General features: G+C 33.2%; 2 protein-coding genes across 2 annotated transcripts; both read right to left on the bottom strand.

Annotated features, from left to right (window-relative positions):
• Positions 1-3,432: 3,432 nt before the first annotated feature.
• Positions 3,433-5,705, bottom strand: LOC112707114 (pentatricopeptide repeat-containing protein At2g20710, mitochondrial). The gene is made up of 2 exons (XM_025758697.3): positions 5,335-5,705; positions 3,433-4,804 (listed from the first exon to the last, which is right to left on the bottom strand). Exons 1-2 carry the CDS (start codon positions 5,596-5,598, stop codon positions 3,578-3,580), a joined length of 1,491 nt encoding a protein of 496 aa, XP_025614482.1. The 5' UTR covers positions 5,599-5,705; the 3' UTR covers positions 3,433-3,577.
• A 3,149-nt stretch (positions 5,706-8,854) lies between these two features.
• LOC112707113 (uncharacterized) lies at positions 8,855-11,931 on the bottom strand. The gene is made up of 4 exons (XM_025758696.2): positions 9,991-11,931; positions 9,576-9,836; positions 9,297-9,413; positions 8,855-9,200 (listed from the first exon to the last, which is right to left on the bottom strand). Exons 1-4 carry the CDS (start codon positions 11,101-11,103, stop codon positions 9,120-9,122), a joined length of 1,572 nt encoding a protein of 523 aa, XP_025614481.1. The 5' UTR covers positions 11,104-11,931; the 3' UTR covers positions 8,855-9,119.
• Between the last annotated feature and the right edge of the window lie 541 nt (positions 11,932-12,472).

Genomic DNA, 12,472 nt, shown 5'->3' with positions numbered 1-12,472 from the left:
TTTTAATATCAAAGGTCCTTTTTAATAATTAAATCTTCCTAACGGTCCTTTACAATAATTTTCCCATAGAAATTTTTGAATTGTATCAGTCATTTTATCTTTTGAACAAATAGTCAGATTCGAAGATGACTTTTTTATTATCTAGGATTGATTAGGTATTTAATTAGGTTTTGATAAGTATAAGTGCGCAATAATATAAGAATAGAGTTTTATCTCCAAGAAAAATATTTAATCAAATTTATTCAAGTTGTTATAACCAGTTTTTAAATCACGCGTCCTCTCCTTTTCTGTTTCCTTTTCTTTTTCCTTCTTTTTCTCCTTCTGCTCCACCTCTTTCTCTTTTTTTTCTTGTTACTAACATCTCAGTTGCTATTTTTTCTTTTTCTTCGTTTTTTCTTTTTTTTTTTGTTATTGTCATTATCACCACCATCACTACCTTTTCCTCTTCTTCCATTTTTTTCATTTGATTTCTTCTTTTTATTCGTTTTTCTCTTCTTACTTCTCCATCATCATCATCATCGTTATCATTATATCGTTATCGTTATCTTTTTTATCATTATCGTCATTATTATTATCGTTATCGTTGAATTTTTATCATATTAACGATGTTGGCTGATCTAAAATTAATTTAGATGTATTCTTGTTTGTGTGCTTGTTTTCGAACTTAGTTTGCGTGTCGCAATCATTAAATAATTTCAGTGTAAAAACTAAAAAATTTTTGTGTATTTGTTAAGAAATTTCGATCTATTTTTATTCTAATAAGTTCATCATAATTCAAAACTCAGCACAATGATGAGGGGTCCAACCCTTCATTCTTCAAGGTAAGGGAGAGTATTATCTACAACCCGACCAAAAAGCACACAATTGATCCAATTATTCTCACACATTAACTTGCTAATGAAATGTCACAGTATTAAAGTGTTAATCATTCCATAACTACTTGCGTTAGGCTATGATAAATTACTCTAAGTCTTGCAACTGCTTCTTCTTCTTCTTCTTTTTCATCATCACCTTCTTTTTCTTTTTGTTTTACCTTCTCAAGTTTCTTCTTGTTTTACACTTTTAACAAGAATAAAAACAATAAACCTACATTCATTCAACTAAAAGAAAGAAAGAAATAAAAAAATACAGTATTAAAGAACACATTTTTGTGCTTATATAGCAAAGTTTCGGTGCAAAAACTAAAAGATTTATGTGTATTTGTTAATAAATTTTGGTGTATTTTTATTCTTATAAGTTAGGCATAATTCAAAACTTTTCCTCTTCTTCCTCTTCTTCCTCTTCTTGTGCTGCTTCTTCTTTTTCTTCTTTTTCATCATTATCTTCTTTTTCTTCTTGTTCATCTTTTTCTTTTTATTTTACCTTCTCAAATTTCTTCTTGTTTTACTCTATTAACAAGAATAAAAATGAAAAAAAATCAAACAAAGAAGAAATACATAATGCTGCAAAATTATTAGGAAGATGATGAACCTACATTCATTCAACTAAAAGAAAGAAAGAAATAAGGAAAAAAGAAGAAGAAGAAAAAAATACAGCATTAAAGAAGATATTTTTGTTCTTTTGTAGTAAAGTTTTAGTAAAAAAAAAACTAAGAATTTATATATATTTGTTAAGAAATTTTGGTGTATTTTTATTCTGATAAGTTATGCATAATTCAAAACTCTTTCTTTTTCTCCTCTTCATATTCTATTGCTTCTTTTTTATCTTCTTCTTATTTCATTTTCTCATAATTCTTTTTGTTTCACTCTTTTAAAAAGAATAAAATAAAATAAAAAGAAAAATCAATGCCGTAAAATTCATAGGAAGAAAATGAGGGAAAAAAATGCAGCAACAACAACAATACAAGAATGATGATGGAGAGAAAATACACGAAGAAAAAAAAGAGCGCAACGAAAAAGAAGGAGAAATGCGCAAAAAAAAGAACGCAAAAACAAAGAAAAATATTTTACATTAGTGAAGCACACATGTACACGCTGCATCTATGAAGCACGGACACTTTGCTGAGTTGCCGTGTCTGCGTGTCGGACACATTTCGGACACGACACTCACCGACACTCGTCCGACACGCGTGTCCAAACCATGTCTAAAAAAAAAAATTTCTTCTCCAGACACATTTGGACACACCTAAATACCATCACGTTTCAGCGTGTCTGGTCTTATTCTTAATATATATTTTTAAAATAAAATTAGATATAGTATATATTATTATTTATTAAAACAAAAATATTTTAAATACTTGATATAATTAAAAGAAAATATTAAAAATAATTTAAAAAATTAATTTATATTTTAATATCAATAAAATATTAAAATATTATTACAGTTTATCTAAAAAATACTTTATATTTTCTATGTATGCGTGTCTCCGTGTCATGTAAAATTTTAAAATTCGCGTGTTAATGTGTCCTGTGTCGTATCGTGTCCCGTGTCCGTGTCAGTATCTATGTATCATAAGCTGCATATAATAAAAATGGTATTTATTAAGTTTAGATTAATTTAATTAGTCTTAGTTGGCAAAAAAAATTTAAATATGTAACATTATTGTTAATTACTGCAGTATAGTGAGAGTATGACGACTACTGTTAGTTTGTAGTACAGTCATACTACTATAACTATCTACATTTTGTCAATACATTATGCTAGCTAAATGTTTTTTATTAAGATTTTTGCTAAAAAGTCATTTAAATATTAATTAAAAATATTATAAAAGAAAAATTATAAGAAAAAATTTCATTATCTTCTTAACGAGTAGATCTTTAGAACACTAAAAACACTTACCTAAATTTTTACTAAACTATTAATTTGAGTTGTATATCAACACGTGTCAATTGGGGTATTTGGACTTGCAATTGACGGCAGTACCTTGGATAAGAGGATTTACCGGAAATATTTGCAGTAGCTTCTTACGAGTTGAATGCTTTGGTTTGATGTAGTGATGATGATGAGTTAAGAATCGACCAAGATTACGTTTGAATTTTGTATTTAACAGAGACAAGAGATAGAGACAGAGACAAACATATTTTCTTTTTTTTTAACAGAAAAACTGTCCCTATTTTTTCTTCATAACGAAACAAGTTTCTATATATCTATGGTTTTGTAACTTGAGAGACACTCCATTACCTGAAAACCCTGGTGGTAGCAACTGTAATGCATCAAACCACCCATGGGATGCTGTCCAAAACCAGCAATAGAAAGAATTTCTTAATTGCACAATTGAAGAGTGATATAGTAATCCAGTTAATTAGTTGTAGTACATTTAAATTAACTTACTTTTTATACTTCAAATAATCTACGATAAAAACAAATAATAATTATAAAAATATCTATAGACGCTTAAAATCATGGAGTGTGAAATAAAACAATGCGTTTCCTAAACATTGTTTAAAAGTTGAAGTGAAAAAAATAGATCGCTGATTTAATGGCAAATCATGATGAAAGCTTCAACTTCAATCTCTATTATATTAAACAAAGGTGGACAAAAATTAATCACTAATCCGTCAGCTATGACTACATAATCTACTCTTTCTAGGCCACATTTTGAGAGATGTAATTTAGTTCTGCTAACTAAACTTTACCTTCAAACATCATTTGTATCCTCATCAAGATGTTCAGTGTCTTCATCTAATCGATTTTCCACTCTAATCAGATCAATGGCTTTTGCATCAGGGATTTCACCACGAACATAACTTACTAGTTTATCATAGGTTGCAACAGAGAGATAACCACCTTCAGTATAAAACTTGAGAATCTGAAACACTGATTCCAAATCTCCTTTTTCCTTCAGGTACTCTAAAGATGCAGCCAAAACTAAGGGATTAGGCCTCCATCTTGGTCTTTTTGCAGAGAGCACATTCTTCATTGCTTGAACTGCTTTCTCCATATCATTATCTGTGCAATAGTGATCTGCCAAATTATCCCATGTAGACGCATGCAATTGCTTGCCACTATCCAAAAGCCTCTTGATATAAGCCTCAGCCTTATCCAACATACCATAGTTACAATAAGCGCGGATCATAAGATGTGGAATTCTGGTGTCGAAAACTTTGTAATTGGATTCCCATTCTTCCAAGATCTTCTCAGCTCCATCAATGTCAGCTAGCTTCACCAAAGAGCTTAACATACAGAGGTAATCTTTGTTCTGAAATCCATTCAAGGCTTTGCACTTATCCCAAATTCGATAAACCTCATCCTTATTACCACTAGTGGCATATATAGTTTGAATACATTCATAGGCAAGCCTCTTGCTCCTGCCTACAGCTAACCGTTCTGATTTCTTCAGTGCTGACAAGGCCTTCTCGACATTGCCACCTTTCAGATAACCATTTGCTGCAGTAGTGTAAGTATACCAATCAACAGTTGCAAGAGGATCAACTTCCATCCTCATTAGTAACTTCTCCATCCCTTCTATGTCTGCAGCAGCAACATATGCATTCAACCGAATAGTATAGGTAGCACCGTTGCATATGTCCTTTTCCATCATTTCTCGCATTAGACTATCCAATTTGTCATATTTTCCTAACTGCGCATAGAGTTTCAACATCATATTGTAACACGTGGGGGAGTTAACGGGACAAACCTTCTTAATTTTCTTCATGATAGCCTCCGCTTTCTCCAAAGATTTATGCTCTGCATAGCATTTCAAGAGGGCAGCATTTACCTTGAATCCAATTAGGGCATCAGGAATGCCTCTGTAGAAGCTCTCGGTTTGTTCAAGGCCACGAACCTTCGATATCAAGTTGAGATGTTTAGCAACGTCTCCTGGGGTCAAGTTATATTTACTTGACTCACTCATCCATTCTGATATCTAACAAAAGCAATGTTTCATCAACTCCCGATATTAGGTGCCATAATTCAAGCACAACAATACTATAAACATCGTTTTAAAAATTGAACCAACTAGTAAACCTCCCTATCAATTATCACGATTCAATTGACTTACCCGGTTGAAATTATAATCCAATCAATGATTAGGCAATACAAAAATATCAATAACAACTATAACTAAAACTTATCCTTATCCTTATCCCTTTAGAAGTGATAAGATTAATGAAGCAAACGCCACCATAGTATCTTATCGTATACATAAACTAACTAAACAAACTAACATCAAAGTAACATAGAACAGAACACCATTTTCAACTTGCACAAACTTTGCCTAAATAAATGAAACAAAACAATGATCCGACTATAATTTATATTGTCAGCCACCAAAAACGAACATGAATCCGAATCAGAAACCAGCTGCATTCAGTGTGTTAGATTAAAGGAGTACCATTGAATAAGCTTTACTATATCCTAAAAGAAAAATAAAGGTTGGAGCTTGAAGTGCAAAACCTGAAGGGCGTGCGTGTAGCGACGTGAATAAGAGAGGGTTGAGATGAGATGTTGGATTTGCTTGTGAGTGAGGGATCCGCCATGTTGAAGCCATTGGTTGAGAACGGGAGTCAGTGGGATTGTGGGGTCCCCATTATCCCCAATTATTTGACGATGGAGTTCTGAGAAAGAAGAAGAAGAAGAAAGCAGTGCTTCTGTTGAGTATAATTGATAGGCAGAAACACGGGAGGTATTGAAAAGTTTGAAACTTGATCGAAACAACATCGTCACTTTCGCTCTCAACTCTCAACTCTGCGTTTCTCTCCTTCCTCACAAGTCACAAGTAGGGCGAGTATACGAATGCCCAACGAACACTGACTGATGATTTGTGCTTTTAAATGAGTTTTTAAACAGTGTATTTAAAAGTTAAATATTTTTATTGATGTACAATTATATTCGTGTAAAATCCTAAATTATCTTTTCATCAACAAAATGTGAAAATTAAATTCTAAAGATATATCATTTTTAATTTTTGGATAAAATATATCTTTTATTTTTAACATTTTTATTATTTTTAAAAATATTTTTAACATTTATTTTGATTTAATTTTGTCTCTAATATTTAAAAATACTTCAATTGACTATTCTTCCTTTTTGTCTTTAATATTATTTTTGGTTGTCTGACAATAAAATTAAAAAAATCAAACAAAAGAATTAAGCTCAATTTACCGTAATAATATAAAAGCAACATCTCAATTCATCATAATCATATAAAAATAGCAACAAATCAATATATTATAATCTAATAACTGGAACTAAAAAAAATTAAAAAACTTATTTAATGTGAAGGCAGAACGTGGAAGAAGAAGAGGGAGACCAAGCATGGTAATGCAAAGATTGGTGAGGAGGAGGCAGCAACAACACGAGCGGGAATGCGAGTCCCACCGGATGAGGACACGACGATGACGATGAGAGACACACAGTCACAGAGAAACAAAAAGACACGACAACATAATAAAAGCGAATTACGGACGGAGACGATAATGTAGTACCAGAGATGCACAGGAATCAGGACAAGATGTAGAGAAGACGGTGGCATGGAAGCAACTGTGCGGTGGGCAACAACAGATTTATGAGTGTGAGTGTGTGACTGTGTAAGAGAGTGAGCAGGAGGCAAGATGGAAGAAAAAGGCAAGACGCGACTCGTGAGCACAAGATGTAGTAGATTTGACGAGAGGCGCGACAACGTGAACTGAGATGAAATGGAGAGAGTTGGAGGTTTACTGTTCGAATTAGGAAGAAGAAGAAAGGGGTCAAGTTTGTGTAACAAAAGAACTAAAATAACGTCGTTTAGGCGTGAACAGCAACGCGACGTCATTTAATCATGCCACGTCATCTTTCCACTGATGGAAATGGACGGAAGGCCAATTTGAGTCATGCCTTAAAATTTCAAGGTACAATTTGGGTCAATTAGAAATTAAAGGACTAAATTGAGTCGGAGGTCAAAATTCAGGGGTCATTGTGAGTATTAACTCTTATAACGATGAACGAGCGCTGAACACCGGTTTAGAAATTCACAAGTTTAAAGTTCAAGATTCCTTGTAGCTCTATATTGAAATTCAACGCTCTTCAAAGTTTAGTAAAAGATGTCACAAATTTAAATCAATAACCAGGAGTTTAATCTTGGATTATTCTCCCTAAAAATCACAATAGAGTACTCAATTATTACTTATGAAAAAAAAAAGAGAATTTGTTCACAATTAACAAGAATTGAAATAACAAAAAATTAAAGTGCAATGAAATATCTAAACAGTAAGAAAAATTAGACTAAAAGCAATTAAGAAAATTAACTAGAAAATGAAAGCAAATTCAAATGCTAAAAAGATCTTGATAAGGGTTGAGGGTTAAGGATCACCATCTTTGTCACTAACCATAACATGATAATTACAAAGAGCAAACTTAATTAGTGTAAAAGATTAGCGTCAATGAAAACAAGATTAATTAAAATTTTTAAATTATCAATCAACTTGGACATTAGTAACTCAAGATCACGCAAGTTCCCAATCCAAGTCAAGAATGAAAAATATACTCTATAACTAATTTAAACATTTTGAAAACACTTTGTGTGCATAAAAAAAATATCATAAATTACTAAAATTAATAAAAACTACAACTAACTAATGCAAGAAAGCAATAATAACAACTCAATTAAGTATGAATAAAACATAAAACATTAAATTGCATTAATGAAAAATTAGAATTCAACAATGATTCATAAATTAAAAATAGCAAAATAGAGAAAGTAACAAGAACCTCTAAGAAACTAAAGTAGCAAAATAAGAAATTATAAGTTTAAAACTACAAGTAAACAAAACTAAAACCTAAAATTTGAGAAAATTAACTAGAAATCCTAGAATTCTAGAGAGAAGTTGGAGCTTCTGTTTCTAGAATTTTAACTAAAACATCCTAAAACTAAACATAAGACTATTTAGTGTTCTCCCTTGTATTCTTCATTGAAATACTTCAAAAGTCTGATATTTGGGGCCTTTTTGAGGCCCAAATCGCGAGTCCACATGTTCATTAACTCATATATGTGACAGCACTGTCGCTTAAGTGAAAAATTTTGCCTAAGCTAAATTTTTTCGTTTGGGCGATACTTTTTTACTTGGGCGAGACAAAAAATGCTGAACTTCTTGTTTTGTGATTCTTTTCTTTTTTAGTCATATATCCTGCTCCCCCTTAAATCTAAATTAACCTGAAGCACTAATAAACATATCAAGATACCAAATAGATGATTAAATATTTAAACCTATTTAATTTATGGCAAAAAATCATACAAATTTATCACTAATCACATTTAGAATCAAGAGTTACAAATCTAGTCACTTAAGCATAAAAAGTATAGAAAAATTGCATAAAATTCCTAAAATGCATACAATAATTCACATAAAATTAGACTTCATCAGACAACTATTTTTAGAAATTTAAACACTGATACTACTATAATTATCTATATATTGTCAATACAATTATGCCAGCTAAATTATTTTTATTAAGATTTTTTTAACAAGTGATTTAAATATTAATTAAAAAACTATAAAAGATTAAAAATTATTCAAAAGACTATTTATGGATTAAATACACAAAAAAAAAATCTTTTTTAACGAGTATTTTTAGAACACTAAAATCACTTCTGAACTAAATTTGTATTAAACTATTAATTTGACTTGTATATCCACAATACACAAAGGTGCAAATTGATGGTATTTGGACGTACAAATGACGGTAGAATCATAGATAAGAGAATTAATTAGTCAATTTACCCGAGATACTTAAGACGGTTGAGCCATCTTTTAAGTTTCTAAATTAGTTTGCTTTGGTGCAAATATGCTGATTTATTTTGTGTTGAGTTGCAACTTGCAACTGAGTGGCTATTTCTTTCGTTTGCCTCACTCATGAGACCTCGTTCTCCCTATGTTTTGTTCAACTCTCCGATAAGAGTATTCGTATTTCATACGCAACTAAGCTATTATATGTTTGATTTAGAGTAGCAACACTGAATTCACTGTGATTTACTTTTCGAATTATGTACTACTTACATTGTAAACGTATGTCATCAATGTACAATCCCAATGCTCAATCAGGTCTTTAATCTACGAGGTTTATATATCCAAATCTGGCAAACCTACCTTAACCTGAAAAGCTACACAATTACTCATAGTTCTTACAATTATTAACAGACGGCAATATATAAAAAGATTATCTAATTGTTATGTGAGAATCAATTCCAGGGTAAAGCAAAAATCCTATGCCCCACTCTGAGCACCGTCACCGCACTCAAGATCAGCACGATAAAAAGGCAGCAATTTTATGGATTCAACTTTTTCCTACAAGCACAGCAAACGCAATACATTACCATAAGATGAAAAACGAAACATTGCCCAAATTTATATGAAACTAATGCATGAAAAAAATTTGGGTACCTGAAATACCTCCTCCGATGGAGGGAAGTCAAGACCAATTGAGCAATTCTGCACCACTTCAGGATTTTTTATCCAATTCAGGCGTCCATGAACTGTCAGCATTTGGAACTTGAATTTCTGAAGATTTCCGAATAATCTTATTGAGACACATCAAATATTTACAAAAGGAAATATTCATACTGAAACAACTTATTTGTTCTTTTTCTTAAAAAATTGGGCTAAAGCATGTTTAATAAAAGTTGAAAGACAAAGCAAGGATTATCCAAGTAATTATCAAACCTCATCCAATGTAAAGGGTGTACGCTCAAGGCTATGCTCATCAACATCAGTGGTAGCCATACCAGTACCCTGGCACTCTGGGCAGAATACACATTTAATTCGTTTTTCAGGGTCATCTCTTTTCACAGTTTGGTTATCGCTAACTACAGCCTTCTTCTTTGCTACTCGTCTAGTTGGAAGTACTAGTCGATTTTTTATTATGATAGATTCACACATGAGTATCCAGTGTATAATGCAGGACGCATGAAACACATGAAATAACTGCAAGTAAATGTCAGGTGTCAGTATTGTTTTAATCTGATAAATGTAACACGTGTTTTGAAATATAATTTCAAATTCAATATCACAAGATTCTTTTTCAAGTTGTATTACCCAAAACCAATAACCGACTCAAGATAAAAAAAAATGTCCTTACCCCAATCTTATTCCGAGTACTGCATGCTAGTTTTCCAGTCTCCAAATTCAGAAGTGCTGCTACATCTTTACCAGGAAACATTTTTTGATGACATACATTACATAGTTTCTCTGCTGCTATCCGTTTTCGCCGTCTCAATTCTTTTCTTGCAGCCTTGCTCGAAATTATTTGAGCAAGAAGCTGCTTGTCATTTTGATCAATAGGCAATCTTGTGGTGGAATCCTTTGAGGTTTCTGTAGATGAATCATGTGATCTTTTCTTTCTCTTTCGGCCTCCATCTCCCTCACTTTCTGAGTCTGACACACTAGCAGATGACGATATTTTCTTTCTCTTTCGGCCACCATCTCTCTCACTTTCTGACTCTGACATACTAGCAGATGGCAGAGATGACTTGTCTTCTTCAAAAATCCGCCCCAAGTCACCATTATAGGAGAAAATAACAAGAGCAAAATCATGCTTTGTAACCTTGCCATAATCTTGTTCAACATTCTTCTCTTGTCCTAACCATTCACACCATATTCTTCTAACCCCGCTGACCCGATGATCCTTCTCAAGGAACCTGGCAGCAATCTTTCCCCAGCCTATATTCCTGACCTTTATATCAACATTTTCGTCCCCAATTTGCAACTTCCGAATCACCAAAGTATGACCATCATCCAGTGTATCATCAGCTGAACTTGGTTGAACATCTGACTGAATGGGTTCATCAATCTTCACAAGAGAGAGATCCTTGTCACTGTCAATGTCTGTAAGCTTCAACAGCTTTATCCGACTAGCATCTGTTGTTTCCAAGTCTTTATCCGTTTCACTTGAATTATGAAAGAAAACAAGACCATCATTAAAAGGCCAGGGATTTGGTTTCAGAAGAGTGATCTTAGCAGTAGACAGTCTCAGCGTATGCAAATTGCCTCTCAAATGTTGATACAGAACATCATCAGTGAAACACGTCTTAAGACACAGAATGCAGAAAAAAATGTTGTTCTTCTTTCCAAGCTTACGTAGCTCAACGTAGGGATGCCCTTGGGCTCTAACATTTCTCAGTATTTTCTTTGCCAATTGTTCTTTCAGCTCAGCAACAGTAGCCTTCGAAAGCCCTTTTTTCTTCCCTCTCATTTCGAATTTCCTCCAAAAGCAACTAAACCAAAGATTCAACACCACAGACTTCAAGAACCACCACAAACACTCAGATACAACGAGAATTGCTCCGAAATTACAAAAAACACATGCTTCTAACGCTTCTTCCAGATCAAGATTCGACAAAAACTCTTGCTAGCTCAGCTCCAAATCCTAGGGATTCCAATTTCCACAACAGCAAGACAGAAGATTTTTCATAGTGACAACAGTTTCAATCGATAGGAAATTTGACTAAAATTCAGCTCCCGCACAAGCATTGACCAACACTAACAGCAAGAATTCGAAACGCATGGCAAGAAGCCGCAAGTCAACTATCCTAATTCCAGGAATTTCGAGCTAAACAGCGAAGAACAAAAGACGAACACTGAAAAAGCGAGGAGAGTAAAACAGCTAAATCGAAGAGGAGGAAGAACCTTTTCAAAACGGCGTCGTAAAACCAGATATTCGTTGCCTGGCACGTATAGAAGAAGTGTTAGGTAATTGCGGAGATCGAGCGTGTCTGAGGAAGGCGTCGAGGAGCAGTGAGAGAACTTCACAGGAGCGCGAATCCTCCATTGGCATCTCCATCTGCCGCAGAGAAACGGAGAAGGGGAAGGTGTTTGGACAGAGAGAAAGCGCGATAAAGTGAGGGAAAATTGAGAGGGAAAGAAAGAAAATAAACCAAGAAAATGAAAAAGAAACGAGAGAGAGAGAAAATAAAAAAGGGAAAACTAATCGTAACTGAAATTTCAATTGGAGAAATGAAGAGTATTTGTTATGGACTTATGGCTATGAAAATGTGATGGTAGTAGCACGATTCTCGTGGTGGATTAAATAGTGCCCCGCATCGGTGGGTGTGAGGAGTTTGGTGATCTGTGCCGGATTCGTTTCTGGCCGTTTGATTCTTTTCGATCTAACGGTGGTTGAGTGCCGTTGAAGTTTTTTGGATAAGGGACTACCAGAATACGGGGAGTTGAAGCAGATTCGAATTTTGAATTTAGATGCTTTACGACATTTATTTTTTCACTATCCTAGTCTCAAACAATTTCATAATTTCTAAAACTAACCTAATTATTATTAGCATTTAGCTCTAATGCTCTATCATAGATGGATATGGAAGATACACTTATCACATTATTTTAGTTTGTTGAATAATTGAGCACAATATATCATAAACAGGTATATTTAGATGGTATAGTTTTCTTCATTATTGAGCTGTTATAAATCTGGATCTCATATTTTATTTATCTATTTCCTATCTTAATCATATCAAGGAACGCATAATAAGAGTGAATATTCCATTTCAATCAAAAGGGCATGACTTAACATTAACAGTGACACAAAAATATTGTGATCTGCATTTACATAG

This window comes from Arachis hypogaea, chromosome 8 (assembly GCF_003086295.3).
Source record: "Arachis hypogaea cultivar Tifrunner chromosome 8, arahy.Tifrunner.gnm2.J5K5, whole genome shotgun sequence".
Lineage (NCBI taxonomy): Eukaryota > Viridiplantae > Streptophyta > Magnoliopsida > Fabales > Fabaceae > Arachis > Arachis hypogaea.
Note: the sequence above shows the minus strand (reverse complement) of the source record. Positions and strands in the feature narration are given on the sequence as shown.